General features: G+C 45.9%; 1 protein-coding gene across 5 annotated transcripts; it reads left to right on the top strand.

Moving 5' to 3' along the window:
- The first annotated feature begins 485 nt into the window (after positions 1-485).
- LOC118096918 (uncharacterized) lies at positions 486-17,403 on the top strand. 5 transcript variants are annotated; one of them, XM_060268489.2, is made up of 19 exons: positions 486-639; positions 1,017-1,155; positions 2,008-2,153; positions 2,776-2,893; positions 4,142-4,270; positions 5,847-6,076; positions 6,341-6,440; positions 7,174-7,248; positions 8,084-8,223; positions 9,566-9,719; positions 11,396-11,474; positions 11,937-12,026; positions 12,671-12,761; positions 13,672-13,767; positions 14,142-14,170; positions 14,405-14,484; positions 14,853-14,939; positions 16,455-16,549; positions 17,168-17,403. In XM_060268489.2, exons 1-19 carry the CDS (start codon positions 574-576, stop codon positions 17,342-17,344), a joined length of 2,121 nt encoding a protein of 706 aa, XP_060124472.2. In that variant the 5' UTR covers positions 486-573; the 3' UTR covers positions 17,345-17,403. The 5 variants fall into 5 exon arrangements, with proteins under 5 accessions (XP_060124472.2, XP_088513687.1, XP_088513688.1 ...); XM_088657561.1 differs by having other exon boundaries at positions 498-639; positions 11,396-11,465; XM_060268490.2 differs by having other exon boundaries at positions 549-837.
- The last annotated feature ends 271 nt before the right edge of the window (positions 17,404-17,674 follow it).

The raw sequence follows: 17,674 nt of genomic DNA on the forward strand, positions 1-17,674 counted from the left end.
TTAAAAACACACCCCTCTCTCTCCCCTAAGTCAACAGGCCCGGTCCTACTGTTGGGCAAAGTGAGGCAGATGGGGAGGGAGCAATGACTGACACATGGTGTATTGTGAAGAGGCGGGTTCACACGAACAATCTTTTAAAAGGGGCAGGGTTCATTATAAATAACTATAAATTTGCTGTTTTTCATTTCACATATGAATCTCCTTCTGTGAAACAGCTCAAAGTGATTCAACGATTAAAACAAAACAAAAACCACTGATAATGTTTTTAATGGAAATTTCCAATCCAATACAGGTTCAGACTGGTCTAAAAAATAAATAATATCTTCACTTCGAAAGCTTGTTGAAACAGAAAAAGGTTTTGTGTTCTCTGCATTGCCACGCAGAAATTTTTACAATTTAAAGTGAAGAAACATCTCTGGGCAGGTAAGGTAAGAGAGGCTGGTGAAGGTCACCTGATCTCCAACAGCTAAATTTAGCATCAGACAACTGTTTCCTGTTTGAAAAAAAGGGACTGTTGTAGCAACAGATCTCTAAGCGCCGCTTGACTCCTTGCAAGAAAAGCAGTCGAAATTCATGGCTGGTTCCTCAGGTGCTCTGATTTGGCTGCAGAAGGTGCGACTCAGCATTGAGGAGTCACAGGTAGGACAGGTGGACTGGACTCTCTGCATCTGGGATCTGAGAGGGTCCAGCAACCCCACAGACTGAAATGCTGGTTTCCTGACTCTGCAACAGGGTTGTTTTCAGTGGCTGCCAACTATCATCATCATCACCAATAATAAATAATGATAATAGATGTGGCTTTGTCTGAAATGTAGCCACCAAAGCCATTCTGTAAAGGTAAGTTCCCCTCTTGCATGTCAATACACAGGAGCAGGGCCAATGGAAGAAGAAGCTGGCAAGCCAGGTTGCTCCTGCATCTGCTTGCTTCCCAAACACTCTCATGCCAACCAGGCAGAAGTCCAACTGGCAGAGATGGAGATCTGCAAATACTGCTTGACTCTTTCCCCCTTTATCAGGAATGGGAAGATTTCATTCTGACGCTGTCCGACGCTGTCCAGCAGCAGATGGCTGAGAGCCACATCAATGCCTTGCAGGACCTCTCAGAGGCAGCGAAAGGTTTTGTCCTGGAGAAAGCAGTCGGCGCCATCCAAGGAGGTGAGAGTTTAGGAACCAGGCCTGATAAACAGTTCACCTCCAATGGATTTGCTATGGGGAGGGAGGGGCTTAAGAAATGTCACACATGCAGGTGAAACCAGAGTTCTCCAGGATCTGCTCAGCTTCTGCCAGGAGCAAGCTATTCAGACTAAGCAGCCAATCCTAAGGGAGAACCAGTGTAGAGCCACCAAGATCCCTATTAGCTGCCCAGGTCACCTGGTCCTCTTGGGCTAGAGGTCTGGCTATAGTTTCCCTTCCCTGCCACAATCAGTAGGGGGCACTATGGAGCAGCAAAGCTATCAAGAGAGACCTGGGTTCAAATCCTCACTCAGTCAAGAAGTACACTGGGTAAACTTAAGGTGTCAATTTCAATTTCTCTCAGCTTCTGTTCTTTTTGCCAAATTTCCTCATCAATTTGCATTAAAAAAAGAGCCCACCAAATCTCTTTTTAGTGCACATCTCTCCTAATGAACACATTTTTGTATGAACTTTTGCCTAATGTACTTTTTTTTTGCAAGCAATACCCGCCAGTATAATGCATCTTGATATGACATTTTCACTAATATGTGCATTTTTTAATGCATGCCCTGCTAATAATATGCATTCTGTGCACATTTGTTTGGTTGGAGGCCAACAATGCATAAATTTGGAGGTGTGAATTTTGAAGAATGGCTGCTTTCATTTCCTATACTGTTTCCAGAAGGTGCAAATCAGGTGTGTTAGAACCAAAATGTCAACCAAACCTGTCCCTGTCCGTAGAAATGGATTTGCCCCTCCACTGTGCCCCTCCTTGAAAAAGGGAGTTAAGAAAATGTTGTGAAATAATCCACTCGTTCTCTGATATTCTTTCAGGTGATGCTTATAAGGCCCTGATGTCACAGGTCAGCGGCTGCCTAGAGGAACAGATTTATTGCCAGATCGCCCGGGAGATTCAGGATGGAGACAGGCGGGTGAAAAATAAGCCAGCCTTGCTACTGAATCACCTCAAGGATGGGGTGGTACGTAGCTTTGCTGCTTTGTATTCTCAGTTGGGGCAGTGTGGGGCTGACACCCACTAGGGCCGGTAGGGTGGAAGGTGTGGAGCCCAACAGTAGGTGGCGCCAGAGCCAATGACAGGAGAGCAAACTAATTCCCATTTTGTCCCCATCCTCCTTCCATGGCTGTCAAGTTTTCCCTTTTCTCGCGAGGAAGCCTATTCAGCATAAGGGAATTTCCCTTTTAAAAAGGGAGAACTTGACAGCTATGCCTCCTTCTTCCTGCTGACTTCTGCAAGGCGTAACAGTGAGATTAAGGAGAAAGAGGAAAAGGACAGGCAGGGTCAGCCTCTGGACTGGATGGAGGCAATATTATAGGGCAAGTGAGGGCAGACTGAGGTTGGCAAGGAAATGCCCCTAAAGGACCCATCAGTCAGGTCGTTGGTCCATCTAGCTCAGTATTACCTACACTGACTGGCAGTAGCTCTCCAGTGCTTCAGACGAGTCTTTCCCAGCCCTACCTGGGGACTTCTGTGTGCAAAACATTTGCTCTAAGCAACTATGCTATGGTATCCGGTGGTTCAGCTACTGTAGAAAAAGGGGCCTTAATTCAGCCACATTCAATGAGTCAACTCCTTCCTTTCAGATGACCTTGCTGGAGGAACGGCCGGAGCTGCGAGGGAGGCTTTGTTCTCTTTTTAACCAGCCCTTACCTGCCGATTTGCGTCATCTCACCTGGAAGCTTTACCTCTCTAACACGAAGGGTATGACACATACCAGTTCTCTAAAAGAGGCAGGCAAACTGCGAAGGCAAGACCTCCAGGTGGCTTGGGCCATGTGGTTTACCTCACCAGTTTATTTTACTCAGTTTTCCCTTTTGTGAAATGGGTTGCTTTCTTCTGCTTTTGGAGGGGCAAACAGTGGTTTGTTATTTGTTATGAGAGCCAGTGTGGTGTAGTGGTTAAGAACGGTAGACTCGTAATCTGGGAAGCCGGGTTCGCGTCTCTGCTCCTCCACATGCAGCTGCTGGGTGACCTTGGGCTAGTCACACTTCTCTGAAGTCTCTCAGCCCCACCCACCTCACAGAGTGTTTGTTGTGGGGGAGGAAGGGAAAGGAAAATGTTAGCCACTTTGAGACTCCTTCGGGTAGTGATAAAGTGGGATATCAAATCCAAACTCTTATTATTATTATTATTTGGAACTAAAACCTACCCTCTACCTGGTATACAAGTATTTGTTTTGTTTTTTGTTTTTTTAATATCATCTTTATTGATTTAAAAGGATATACATACATACATACATACATACATACATACATACATACATACATACATACATACATACCACAAATTGATAATGAGAAGAAGGAGGGAAAAAAGAAGAATAACAGATTTTAAACAAAGGAGAAAAAACAAAATAACAGTTCATCATACAAAACACTATTTTGCAATCATAAATAAAAACTTCCAATTCTTCATATGTAAACAAGTATTTGGACAACTGACTTGGCCTTTGTGGTTAGCAAAGGTCTGGCAATAACATTGCTTCTGTTTGCATATCTGATAAATGGGAACCTTTCCTGGTCAAAATGATGGCTTTTACTTTGGCCTCTGACACCCCTCCTGTCTTGTGTTAGATGCTGAGAAAGAGCCAGGTCCCAAACTTTCCCCTTGCCATCCCATCAGAGATGGACCTTTGGGGTCTTTCCAATGGGAGGTGATCTCTAAGTGGGAAGCAGAAAGCAGCATGGCAGTGTGGTCCTTATGTATTGACACCTAGCGACTGATGGGGCCAGAGCAGGATTTGGGTTCAATGACTAACTGGTAATATTAGAAACTACATCAAAATTGCTTTGCCAAATCCCAGTAAGCTTATCACAGCCCCACCATAAATATACGAGGGCATACAACACCATACTGTCACAATTGCATCTCTTTATTTGATGGACAGTTTTGCGAAAATGAAAATGAAATGAAATGCACCCTTTCTTCTGTTCCTTTTCTCATTCCTAGCAAGGTTGGGGTATCTCTCCCATTTGGCAGCAAACAGAGCCACTTCCCGGAAGGACAGAGAGATCTCTCTGAGGTGCCGAGCCCTGCTGGATTCTGAGCCGACGTTCCAGTCCTTAAGAAACCACAAGGGTATGAAGAAACCACCACAGGAGTCACATCAGGGCAAGGCCCATCCATGAGGCAGGATGAGGCAGCCGCTTCGGGCGGCTGAACCCCAAGAGGCGGTGCCCCATGGACACTCATGCCCACTCTTGCTGCCACTGACAAAGAAGGGGCGGTGGCTTCCAACAAGATTTTGTGAGATTATGCCGATATCTTGCAGGATCTCACCAGACCTTGCCATTGCTTTGTGGGCACCACCACACAAGCCAGGTATGGTGGGCTTCAGCAGCAGGGTGGTGAAATAGGACGGGCCTCCCCTGAGCCACACAAAAGTAGTAAGGAAGACTGGAGGTGGGATGGGGGGGGGAGGCGGATTCCGTTCAGTTTGCATTTAAATGTGAATTTACCAGATTTGCACTTTCTGAAACAATGCATGAACCAAAACAGCCTCTGAAGCTGGAACTTCTCTGAATTTTACAGTGCAGATGAGTATCGTATATAAAGATGCATATAGTGGGGTGAAGTGTGCATATAAATGCATATAAATTGGCCAAAATACCATACAAAGCCACATTATATTAAGGGAACTTAGTTTGGAAGGAAAAAAAAGTGTGTGTTAGGAAATTTTAAAGAGAAATTCACCCTACAACATGGGGGAAAATTTTAATGAGGGTTTAAAATAACTAACTAACTAGCTGATGTGGCAATGTGGAGAACTGAACCTAAGATTGGAAGAATGAGGAACTGACATTGACATATTTAGCCCAGAAGAATATAAATGAGTCCTTCTGCATCAGACCAGTATCCCACGTAGCCCAACATCCTGTTCTCACAGTGGCCATGCAGATGCCTGTTTCTGAGAAAAGCAAGTGTTCCTTCCCACATGCCTGAGTTGGGATGAAAGGAGGAAGCCATTAAAGACCATAAACAAGACCGTGTGGCATGATCGGCCCAAAGCCCTCAAGACAGAAAGGGTGGTGCAGCAGGTCATCTATTTCTTTGCTTTCCCTGGGAAGCACATTTCCAGTTAGCAGAAGCCACATCCCCCTATGGCTTCATGTATCCACTATACACAGATATATATTGGGGATCCGTTGCAAGCTTCTAATCCTCATGGGTGTGGAAGACTGTCAAAGTCCAACTTCACATGAGCACGAGTGTGTCTGTGTGTGTTGTTGTCACAGCCAGAAAAAAAAGAATGTGGCGATGAAGAGATTCGAGGCGTGGGCGTTCTTTTCAGGTTGTGTTTCGGGGTCAGTGCTGAGAAGTGGTTCAATAAGAACAGCCAGCTGAATCTGACCAATGGCCTACCTAGTCCAGCATCCTGTTCTCACAGTGGCCAACCAGATGCCCCAAAGAGTAGAGAAACCCTCAAGCAAGAGCTAAGAACAAGAGCCCTCTCTCTCCTCCCCGGTGGTTTCCAGCAAAATTCAGAAGTATCACTGCCTCCAATTGTGGAGGCCAAGCATAGCCATCGTGCCTAATAGCCTTTGCCTCCATGAATTTGTCCAGCCTTCTTAAAACTATCTAGGTTGATGGCCATGCTGTGGGAATGAGTTCTATATGTTAACTATGCGCTACTTTTTAAAAAACCTCTCCTTAGTTGCCACACAGTGCCTGAGGAATGTGCTTTCTTATTACCACAAGCTTCAGGGCACCTCCGCACCTCTGCGAGACCAAGATTATTTCCTACCCGTTCCTCTCCTGCAAGTTATTCTGGATTTTGGTTCTTCCACCAACTCTGTGGAGTCTGTTTCTGCCCTCCTAGTTGAAGAATTTATGTCTCTCAAGAAGCTTCATCCTCAACTTATTAGACTCTCCGCCTCCGTCCAGGTATCTCCACCTCTCCACCCATTCATATAGGGTTACAGGACACCCCAATTCCTGCTGAGCCATGCATAGGACTCCAGAGGCCTTGGCCATCAACCAGGGTCTCCCCCTCCCTGCAAACATCTGGAGGGCAGCAGATTAGGAAGCCTGTCCTATTAAATTAAATTTCATTGAGAACAGCTAATCCAGAATCCAAATGGCACCACTAGACTCAGAACTTTAAATAAGACTCTCTTGATTTACTATTTGTGGCAAATTTCTGTCTAGGATCCTTCCCGGGTCAGCATAGTGGAAGAAGTTGCCTCCCTGCTGGAGCAGAGAGACAGAGATCTGGCAAGGTTCCTGGAGAGCGTTTATGCACAACCAGGTAAGCCTGCTTTGGGGTGCCACCTCAGTAATCCTGTCACTATAGGGGCATTTCTCTTCCTAAACTTGGGGTGCATGGCCCCTGTGCAATGTACTCCATTTCATACTCAGTGGCTACTGAGCATGTTGACTGGCAAGTTTTGGAGTCCTCACCTTCCTAGCGTTCCCCCTCTGTTTTTGCTTTTCATCTGCAAACTTTGGGGTTTCCCTGAGCTGGCTGACTCCTCCCTCTTGAGTGTGGATGCCTAAGTAATGTCACTCACCTTTGAACACTGAAAAGAAAAGGATCACCAATTCTGTATAAGCAAGCTTAACATCTCTTGGCCAATTTACCCTAAACAAAGATTTGGGATTAGAGGGAAAATTCCTACTTTCATGATGATCCTGCTGATATGAATGTCTTCAGCTCCAACGTCTATAGAAGAGATGGGCTACAATTCACACGGATCTCTGGGAAGAGAGATTGATGGCTAAACCACTCTGGGAATTGTAGCTCTGGGTGTGGAATACGAGTCTCCTAGCAACTCTCATCATCCTTGACAAACTACAGTTCCCAGCGTCATTTGGGGGAAGCCGTGACAATTGAAAGTGGCACCACCAAACGTGGGTTTGATATTGAGAATTGTTCCGTCAGCTGCTTTGAGAGCCTCTTGGGACTACAAAGCGGGATGTTAGTGCTGTAAATAAATAATAATCATATACTTGTATTATCCCACATCTTTGCTGTTTTCCAGAGGAAGGCTCCAGAGACGCCTTACTCAAGGGGCTGAGCCACATGATCCAGCCGGCTATCAACACTCTGCTTGCTGGTGAGATGCACTTCTTAGGTGATCCAAAAAAAAATGATCCCCCCAAAAAATTGAACCTAGAGCTGAGACTGGGAATTGGGAGGTTCAGGACAGCCAAAAGGGTGTACCACTTCACACATCCCATAGTTAAACTAATCCCTGCAAAGCATAGTGAGATGGTCACCAGCTTGGATGGCTTTAAAAGAGGACTAGACTAGGCAATTCATGGAATAGGATAAGGCTGTCAGTAGCTACTAGTCACAAGGCTATGTGCTTCCTCCACAATCAAAGGCGGTCATGCTTCTGAATACCAGTTTCTGGAAACCCCAGGAGGGAGAGCTGCTCATGTGCTTGAGTCATGCTTGAAGGTTTCCTATTGGGGCATCTGCTTGGCCACTGTGAGAACAGGGTGGGCTGCTGGTCTGATCCAGCAGAACTCTTCCTTTGTATTTTGATTCTATCGTTCCTCACCACAGCAAAACCCCTCATAGTGCACCTGTATGTTTTTAGCTCATTAATGTCTGCACTGACTGGCAGCAGCTCTCCAGGGGTGCAGACAGAGGACATTCTCAATCCTACCTTGAGATTCCAGGGATTGAATTTGGGACCTTCTGCATACAGTGTAGACCAGGCACCCCCAGACTTCGGCCCTCCAGATGTTTTGGACTACAATTCCCATCATCCCTGACCGCTGGTCCTGTTAGCTAGGGATCATGGGAGTTGTAGGCCAAAGGCAGGCAGCAGTTTGGGGATGCCTGGTGTAGATGCTCCACCACGAGCCACAGACCTTCCTGAAGTGTTCGTTGTGCCTCAGGGAAGCTAGCGAAATGCTTTTCATCTTTTGCTTTGTTTGCAGGCTACTTAAACATGGACACTCTGTTGTACATCTGGGACCAGATTATCCTGGGACTGGAGCGGCCGTCATACAACTGTCTCCCTGTGTTCACCACAATTTTTGTCCTCCTGCTCCGTGGCCAGCTACTCAAGTGTCAATCCGTATGTACAGCCTGATGAAATCTAATGCCACAACTGTTTTACAAAGCATTGTTAGAGTTGTCCAGCGGAACCCCTGATGGGACCTTGTGCAGAAATGAATTCTCTCCTCCACAAGAATTGAGTTTCAAAGCTTTGCTGCAGAACAGATTTAATAAGATAAACGTTACAAAATAACCAAGCAATGGGGTTCAGTCCTTCATGCTGTTCAGTAAACTGTCCTCTCTCTCTCTGGTCCCAGAGGGAGATCCTACATTGCAGAACTTCTCTGCAGCCGCTGCTACTAGCCATCACCAACCACCACACACTGGCTTCTTAAATTTCCAGTTCCTGCTGTGAGAGCTCTGCAGCTCTTGTTTCCCGGTGATGAGATATACGGTAGTTTAGCTCATTGAAATGGGAAGATGCCAGCCTTCTCTGACGCTTTTGCCAGAGTGAAACTCCTTGCCCACGGTAAACCTCCCTTTGCAGCATTTTAAATACAATGCATTTAAATACAGTACCATGCTTTTATGTACATTAAACGTGTAACTTCAACAAGTATTGCATTAAATGCTGGAATAATATAGAATTGGTATGGACAAGAATCAGGGGCAAATGAGGTTATATTCTAAGACTATGGAACATTGTTCTAGTGGAGATCTGTCCATCTGTATGTGGGGGAAAGCTGTAGCTCATGCAGAAGACCCCCAGTTCAATTCCTGATATCTCCAGGTATAGCTGGGAACAACTCTTGTTTGGAACCCCCAATGCCTTCCTGGGGAGAACATTCTACAAGCAGGGAGCCACCACTGAAAAGGTCCTGTTCTCGTGTCACCACCCTCCGGAAATTCTGACATTTATATGACTTTCTTACTTCGCCATCTTTGCATGTACAATCATACCTTGGTTTTCGAATGGCCTAGTTGTCGGACATTTTGGCTCCCGAACGATCAAAACCCGGAAGTGACTGTTCCAGTTCTCAAACATTCTTTTGGAAGCTGAATGTCCGACGGGGCTTCCGTGGCTTCCGATTGGCTGCAAGAGCTCCCTGCAGCCAATCAGAAGCCGTGCTTTGGTTTTCAAACACTTTGGAAGTCGAATGGACTTCTGGAATGGATTCTGTTCGACTTCCAAGGTATGATTGTATTATCTGTTGTTTAGAATGTTTCTTCTAAATTTGCCATGGATTGAAATTTTTGCTTTTGTGTGGCCTTGTTTTTAAAATTGTTTTAACGGCTGCTGCTTTTTTGGGGGGGTGGGAGCAAAAGCCCTGCTGTTTCTAAGAGGATGTTTGTTTGCCCTACCTTTGAGGACCCCCTTGGGTGCAATTTTACCCACCCACCATCCCTGCCTTTTACTGCAGCCAGTGGAATTGGAAGCAACACTGAAAACCTGGGGACCGTCTCTGCTTGTGCATGAGTTCCAAGACATGATGGGGAAACACTTCTTTGAAGATTTGTACAGCCAGTTGCTTGGAGGAAACAAGGAACCCACCCCGATCCATGACCCTACCCAAAGTAAGGCCTTGATGAATGTCTTCTGCTCAGGGTCACTCCTTCCTCTCAGCCTCAAAACATTTACCTGTCAATCAATCAATCAATTTATTATTTTTATTCATTAAATTTGTATACTGCCCTCCATCTGAGGATCACAGGGGCAGTTTGCGACATAAAAATACAAAATGGGAACACAAAATACATAACAAACCAACAAGAAGAAAAATAAGTATCAATCAATAAGTTTATTGTGCTAGCGAAAGGCCATGACAATTACGTTACAAATACCAAAATACAAACACAGCAGTAATATAGCAAATGTTTAGGAGAGAAAAATCAGATGTATGTACCATCAGCTAACTCGAGATTAAAAGTCTGAGTTACCAAAACAATTTATAGCATTATGATCTAACTTTCTCTTCCTAATCTTTTTTTGCATCCAGCCTGAACAAATACATTTCCCCCACCTTTGTCACCCCAGCAGGTGTAAGGCAACAAATTGCAAAGCAAGCTTTTAAAAATACAGAACAATAACTTTTTTTAAAAAAGCCAAATAAGAGCCATAATAAAAAGCATGCAAAGCAGCCAGAAGAGAGCAGACCTAAAGGCTTGGACTAGAGCAGAAGGCAGAATGATCCCCCAAGCCCATCACAGTATTTTACACACTGCCTATACATTCTGTCTCAAGGCAGAGCCAAAGTTAAAAATATAAAACCGCAGTAAAATTGTAATTGTTCCATCATAGCAGTAAGCCACTGAAGCAGTATACAAGGTAAGAAGGAAGAATTGAAAGGACACATGCTTTTTAAACAAAAAACATCTCAGCAACACTTGTTTGCAAAACTGCTTGGAGGTATCATTGTGAAGTAGTATGTAGGTTTTGGTTACAGGTAGGTAGCCGTGTTGGTCTGGATCGAAGTAAAATAAAAAAATTCCTTCAGTAGCACCTTAAAGACCAACTAAGTTTTTATTTTGGTATGAGCTTTCGTGTGCATGCACACTTCTTCAGATATCTGAAGAAGTGTGCATGCACACGAAAGCTCATACCAAAATAAAAACTTAGTTGGTCTTTAAGGTGCTACTGAAGGAATTTTTTTATTTATGTAGGTTTTGTAAACAAACAAACAAACTCTAAAACCAAGAAAGCTATCTCTTCAAATTCTCTCCCCCCCCCCAAAGTCCAATCAAGCCATTTCTGCAGACATGCAATTAATATTTCATAAGATGACTGGGTCACTCACACTTCAAGGAAAGCCTTTTTAAACTAAAATGCCTTCGGCAGGGGCGAAAACATCACAACTCTCCAATTTGGACTAAGTACTAATTCCAGAGGGCTGGCGCTGCAACACTAAAAGTCTGGTTTCTAGGACCTGCTAAGCTTGGGCACCTGTGGGGGGGGGGCATGCATTATTCTCAGCAGTGCCCAATCTCTTGAGGTGTGCAGATACCGGAACAGGGTAAAGGGGGTGAGATGCATAAAATACATCTGATAATCATCTCAAGGACACCTGACATTAAACTCTAGCGGCAGGGTGGAGGGAGGAAGAGGAGAGAGAGCTGCCAGGGTGCACAGGTACATTTTCAACATGCACTGGAATTTTATCAGCTTTTGTGCCTCTCATTCTATGTGTCATTCAAAGGTATGGGGCAGGATAGCAGATTAACATTCATTATTTCTCTTTCCCTCCCACTTTGAGCTTTCCCTTCGTGGCGCTACAGAGATTTCCAAGTGGTACCACCTCCAAGGACAAGGCCAGAAGACAGGAGGCAAGCAAGGTGCTTAAGGGTTGCCCTCTTGCTCCATGGCCCCATGAAAGGCACAAAGGAAGGGGGTGTGGTGGCTCAGTATCCCCAGCATCTCCAGGTGGGGCTGGAACGGTCCCCTCCCTGAACCCCTGGAGAGCTGCTTCCAGTCAGTGTAGACAGTACTGAGCTACATTGACCAAGGGTCTGGCTCTGTTCCTATTTAAATCAGCCCACGGTTCAGAACCATGAGGACTGGGATCTTGTCGTTTTGCCTCATTTTGCCTAACTGTAGAGCTGATCAGCCCTGGCAAGGACCCAGAACGTACCTAGTGCTTTTTAATCCTCCCCCCCCCCCAAGAATTCATATTCATGTCATTCTGGTCCTCTCCCACTCCTTTGGAGCATCGGTGTCATTTTTGAGGCTCGCCTGAGGCCACGGAAAGGCGGGGAGGGAGAATACGTACAGCAAACAGGGCATGTCCTGATTTTCAGAGAGGAGCGCCAGTTTCTGGAAGAGCAACGCCTTGAGAGGGCGCAACAGGAACAGAGACTTCAAAGGTTCAGAGCGGAAGAGCAGAAGAGGTAAGACTTTTCTTGTCAGCAGCATTTGCAGTTACCCACATTCTCAGCTAATAAGAGCCCCCAGCATGGCATCAATCGGCACCCCAAATCCTCTTGCCCCATTCTTATTTTTAAATTGAGGGGTTGCGTTTTTAATTATTGGGGGGGGGCATTCCTTGGTTGAGATGTTGCCTGTTGTTGCTTTGTGGGATAGAAACTACATTTCTATCCATGTTATATTTGTTTGAAAATGCATATAAGTGCTTGGGGGTGGCGGCAGGGAGCTCAGAGCACCCCAGTTTTTTCACTTCCGTGAAATGGGTATCTTGTGGTGTTTCTTAGATTTCCAAATGGGCTAGAAAAAATGGGCCGAGAGGCGAGGTGGTACTCTGCTAAGACTCTGCTGTTTTAACCATTCCGCTGAGTACCCTACAGCAGTGTTTCCCAACCTTGTGCCTCCAGATGTTTTGAGACTACAATTCCCATCATCCCTAGCTAGCAAGACCAGTGGTCAGGAATGATGGGAATTGTAGTCCAAAAACAGCTGGAGGCACAAGGTTGGGAAACACTGCCCTACAGAGTAAGGGTCAGGAGAAATTGGGCATCCATATCTGATTTAATTTCCTGGGAGTTTCTCAGCAACATTTTTTTTAATGGACTTGCAGGCAACAAGAGATGAGATTCTTGCAGCTTTTAGAAGAGAATAAGAGAAAATTTGAAATGCAGAAGGTCCATTTGGAAGATCAGCTGTCCCAGGTATTTTCTTCCAACCATGGAATAAAGATTAGGAGAAACACAATCGATTTACGTAAGACGGTTGGGGTGTCCTGGAGAAAGGGGGTGTGTCAACCCCACTGGCTTAACCATGAACACCTTGGGTGGGTCACTCTGTTCATTACTCTCTGTTGTCCTCTCAGTTCCCCATCTATAAATTGGGCCTATAAAGGCACAGCCTCACATAATGAAACACGAATCTGCATAAAAAACATAATTGCATTGTGCAGATTAAGCTGGGCTGTACCATTTGAGATTCCATAGCTGCACTCACTAGCATAGCTGGAGGGCAGGGGGGCACTGGGCAGCCACTTACTGCAGGGTGTGTGTGTGTGTGTGTGTGTGTGTGTGTGTGTGTGTGTGTGCGTGTGCGTGCTGCAGTGCACCTGAGCCACGCATCTCTCCTGGGAGTGACAGGGTGGCTGGGGGACCTGCAGGCACCGGGGCTTGCATCTGCTTGCTGCCTTCAGCTGGAGGGTGGCTGAGGAGGAGGCGGGTGGGCTGAGCAGACTCCATGCAGGCTCTGGCTAGGTGCAGTGCGCCCTGCCCTGGTTCATCCCACCTTGGGTACCCGAGCGGCTAGCTATGCCGCTGGCTGCACTTGAGAGGAAGAGACAACCAGGCCTAGAGTCTGGGGAGCTGGAGAATTGTACCATTTTGCCCTGCATTTGAATGTTGAAGAATGAGGAGAGCTAGAGACACTTAGCCTAGAGGCAGAATAGGAGGACTGTGCCACTTTAGCCTGCATTTGGGCACTCAGGAGGCAGGAAAGTGAAGTAGAATCAGTGTACTACAGTACCAATTTAGCCTCCATTTGAGCACTCAGGGGGTATGAAATCTCTCTCCCCCCCCCACTCCAAAGTTTTAACAACTACAATTTGGCACCTTTCAGGAGAGACAGGTCCGCTACGATATGCAAATGAAGGCAGAGGAGCAGATAAGCAGGCTGCAGGCTGAAATGCACATACTTGCTGTGGACAGGAAGATGGTAATATTTTATTTTTTTAAATGAAGTTTTGTTTTATTGAGCTCACCCACTACTAAATACAAATGCCCAGGGAACTTGTAGACGGAAGAAAGGCCGTCCACTGTGATGGTCTGCCCAATAGCCTGGAGCTGTGTGTTTCTATACTAGAAAACAAAAATCTGTTTTGACAATCTTGCTCACTGTCCCTCCCATGGCAAATGATCAATCAGGCTCTGCTAGCAAGCCTGTCTATGTTCCGGCATCCTAGACTTTAGCATTTTGGACTTCTGCATTTTAACTCCCATGCCTTGGGTCTTAAAACAAACTTGGGTGCCCTAAGGAGATCCTGTCGCTTACACAGATTTTAATACTGTCCTTCCATATTTTTCTTGCAGCCTTCACCTGACACCTATTCTGCTGGAAGGTAAGGTTCTGTTCAAGCATGCAAAGGCACACCCCACAACTTAGAAACATAAGCCAGAATGTGCCCACAGTGATCCCAAAGGGAGGGGGCAGCATAATTCTGTTGACTTTGGCAACAGGTCTGCTTCCCTTGCATCTGAGAATTGGTGCCTCCCCTTGACAAAGGAGAACACAGGGATTTGTGAAAGGGCTTTCCTTGGAAGACTTACTGAACACCTGATTTCCTGCTTTGCAGTCTCCTCGCCCCTGCACCTTCCCTGCAGTCCCAGACGCCATCTCAGACTTCCCTGCCTCATTTTTGCTTGTCAGACACAGGTTAGTGGAAAACATTTGCGGGTATTAATCAGGTATTATTGAGATTTGCTATTTGATTCCAACACTCTCCCTAATTGCCTGTGGTGAACAGGAATCACTTCCAGCCAAAGAGGCAGGGAAGTTTATTAAACTGACAGATAATTGGATGTGTGCTTTAGATGCTAATGTGCCACAAATGAACAGCATAGGCCCGTAAAAGCCAAGAGGCCTAGCATTTTTTGTCCTTTTGCAAATCTGAGATTCTTTTGCAAATCTGAGATTGAAATAACTCTGGATACAGGCAACCTACTGGGCAAAAAAGCAGGATGTAAGGTTAAATAGATTAATCACGTCTCATAATTTGGCTTTTGCATTTCAACCTTTCACAGCCGCTGCACATCAGAAACACAAAACTGCCGATGGAGACGCCATTGCCCTCAAACTGCTGAAGCAGATGATGGAGGCAGCCAGCTCAAGTAAGCAGAAGTTGTCTGTAATGCAAATGCTGGCATCTGTGGAACTCACTGCCGCCTCTCCCTCTCTTTCTGAAAAGGATAAAAAGTAACAGCCAGTAGCCAAAGGTGACTGAGACAAAACACGCAGCTGTGTGTAAACTTACTTTAAGTTAATGAAACTAAAATTGAACATTATCAAGCGACACATTCGCTGGGGAAAAAATGTGCCTAGGAGCAGGCACACACATACCGGTTTATAAAATAACAAACAGCACAGTGCAGATTGTTGTTTTTCATCCTTTCTCATTTTCCCTAAAACTTTATTCAGGGTCAAGTTAAAAAAAAAAGTTTAAAGGCTTTGGGGACAGAGGCACTGGAGGCTGATCCACTAGGGCAAAAGGGGAACTGCCCCACCAACCTGTTGCCCCCACCTTCATGCCTTCTTACAACCAGTCCAGGGGGTTGCCTTGCCAGCCACCTCCTTCCTCCTTAGTCTCAGTGTTGTCCCAGCAGGGCGGAAGACAGGGATAAAACTAGAATTAGTTGGCTCTGCCTGTCACTGGCGCTCGCTCTGTCTGCTTTGAGGCCCTCCTCCCCACCAGCACTCGTGATGCTCCCTTCATTCTCTTCACCCAGAAACATTTTAAGGCGCTTTTGCTGTCACAGACCACAGGCAAGGAACACAAAATGTGTGTGCATGCATTGGGCAGCCTGGAGAGTGAGGCTATCGTCATTTTCATGGAAGATAAGCGACACCTTCTGGTCAGAGATGCAACTATTTCAGTACATTACTCCTTGGTGGAAGAGTTGGGAGATTCTTTGAGGGTTTATGCTTTGCAGAAGTGGATCCAAACTGTTACCATTTTCCATCCCACTAACCTGTCTGTGGGCTGCCTGGAATCCTACTGAGGTAGCGTCAATCTGCCAGAAAGTTTCTAGTTTGTAATCTCCATGATCCAGGGTGACCACCCAAACCTGTTGCACCTGTATTGCCTAAGGAAGCCACCCAACATTTCACCTGGTGGCTGGGAGTTCTGTTTTGTTGTGTGTGTGTGTGTGTGTGTGTGTGTGTGTGTGTGTGTGTGTGTGTGTGGAGCCTTCTCTCATCTACCAATGCCCAAGGTCATATTGGGCAGCTTTTAGAAAGGATCAGGAGAAACCTCCATGGATAACTGGGCTATCATTGGCTTCTTAGCTGTGATAGCTAAACCAGACCTCTGTGTTGAGAGGCACCCTTATCTCCTAATAGCAGATTTTAGGGATGAAGCATAGGGGGCGGCCCTTGCTGTCACTCCCCAATTGTAAGGTCTGGGTGGCATCTGGCTGGAGATAGTGTGCTACGGTAGATTTGAGATGCATCTCATCCACCAAGACCATCCCTGCATTCCATCTGAAATTGGAATGAGAACCTGAACCGTATTACACTGCGACACTGTGCGACAGCCTGAGCCACAAACTAGTTAAGTGAGAGTGTCTAGATTTAAACAGGTTGCAACCTAGGTGTCTACTACCCAGAAAGTAATTGTGTTTCTTTAGTTGTTAACGGTTCGAGCACCGAGGAAAGGGAACGCTTGGATGCAGCCACAAGAGAGCATATCCGGGACTACAATGAAGATGACAAGAATGCAAAGGTATTTTGAAGCATTCACTCATTGCTTGCCGTTTATATTTTTATGGTATGGTCCAGCAGCAGAAAGGAACATTCAGAGCCCTGCTGGACCAGGCAGATAGCTCATCCAGATCCAGCGTCCTGTGCCCAAGTAGCCTGAGAACAAGGCCTAACAGTAACTGTCCACACTTGATTCCGCAGCAACTGACATTCAGAGGCATTCTGCCTCTGACAGGATAGGTAGAACATAGCCATCGAAGCTGGTAGCCATTGAAAGCCTTAAACCTCCACAGATTTATCCCATCTTCCCAATGCATTATTAGGAGTGCCAAGGTGTAAAAGTTATTCCAAGATTTGTCATTTTTATAGGGATAAAAAGCATGACATACTAGGGGCTGCCACCCTAACTCCACATACCCCTTGGCCCTTCCCACACACTGGACCAAACCTCCCTCCCTCTATGCTTCATCCCTGCCCCAGGAGGCATTTCACAGCACCTCCCTCTCTCCATTCAACAGCTCACCTGGGCTGGGCAGCTGGCCATTCCAGTACCTAAAGCTTTTTTTCTATATTAGGTGCATGGCATGAATGCTTCCAACAGCAACTGCTGCCAAAACTCTGTTTCTCGTTGCCTCCATAGATTGAGATGTTTGGTTATGAAATTAGTGAAGATGAAATAAACAACATCCCAGAAGCCAGAAGGAAAGACGTGAAAAAGAAACTAGAGCAGGCACTCCGACGAGGGGCAGAAGCTCGTTACATGGCAGCCAGAGGAAGGCGTTTACCAGCATTTATTACCCACATGGATGTGTTGTGATTGGTGTGCCCTTGTTACATAAGCAAAGCCTTTGGAATCCATAAATCTGGTTAATAATCTGCTACAGAGCATTACTTTTATCAAGCGCATTGTGCTACAGGTACACCTCCCACTGAGCAAGTATTGGCCTCTTTGACTACTGAAGGAAATGTCCTCAAAGTCACCTAGGGCAGCAATGGAGAACCTAATTAGGCCAAGCCATGTGCGTATGGCGTATGACAGGGGTTCCCAAACTAAGGCCCAGGGGGCGAATGCGGCCCAATCGCCTTCTAAATCCGGCCCACGGATGGTCCAGGAATCAGCATGTTTTTACATGAGTAGAATGTGTCC

This window comes from Zootoca vivipara, chromosome 14 (genome assembly GCF_965207765.1).
Source record: "Zootoca vivipara chromosome 14, rZooViv2.hap1.1, whole genome shotgun sequence".
Classification (NCBI taxonomy): domain Eukaryota; kingdom Metazoa; phylum Chordata; class Lepidosauria; order Squamata; family Lacertidae; genus Zootoca; species Zootoca vivipara.

Coding starts and splice junctions, on each gene's coding strand:
- LOC118096918 (XM_060268489.2), top strand. CDS start 574: ATGGCTGGTTCCTCAGGTGCTCTGATTTGGCTGCAGAAGGTGCGACTC. Junction 2,894..4,141: donor TTACCTCTCTAACACGAAGG/GTATGACACATA, acceptor TCTCATTCCTAG/CAAGGTTGGGGTATCTCTCC. Junction 14,940..16,454: donor GATGGAGGCAGCCAGCTCAA/GTAAGCAGAAGT, acceptor GTGTTTCTTTAG/TTGTTAACGGTTCGAGCACC.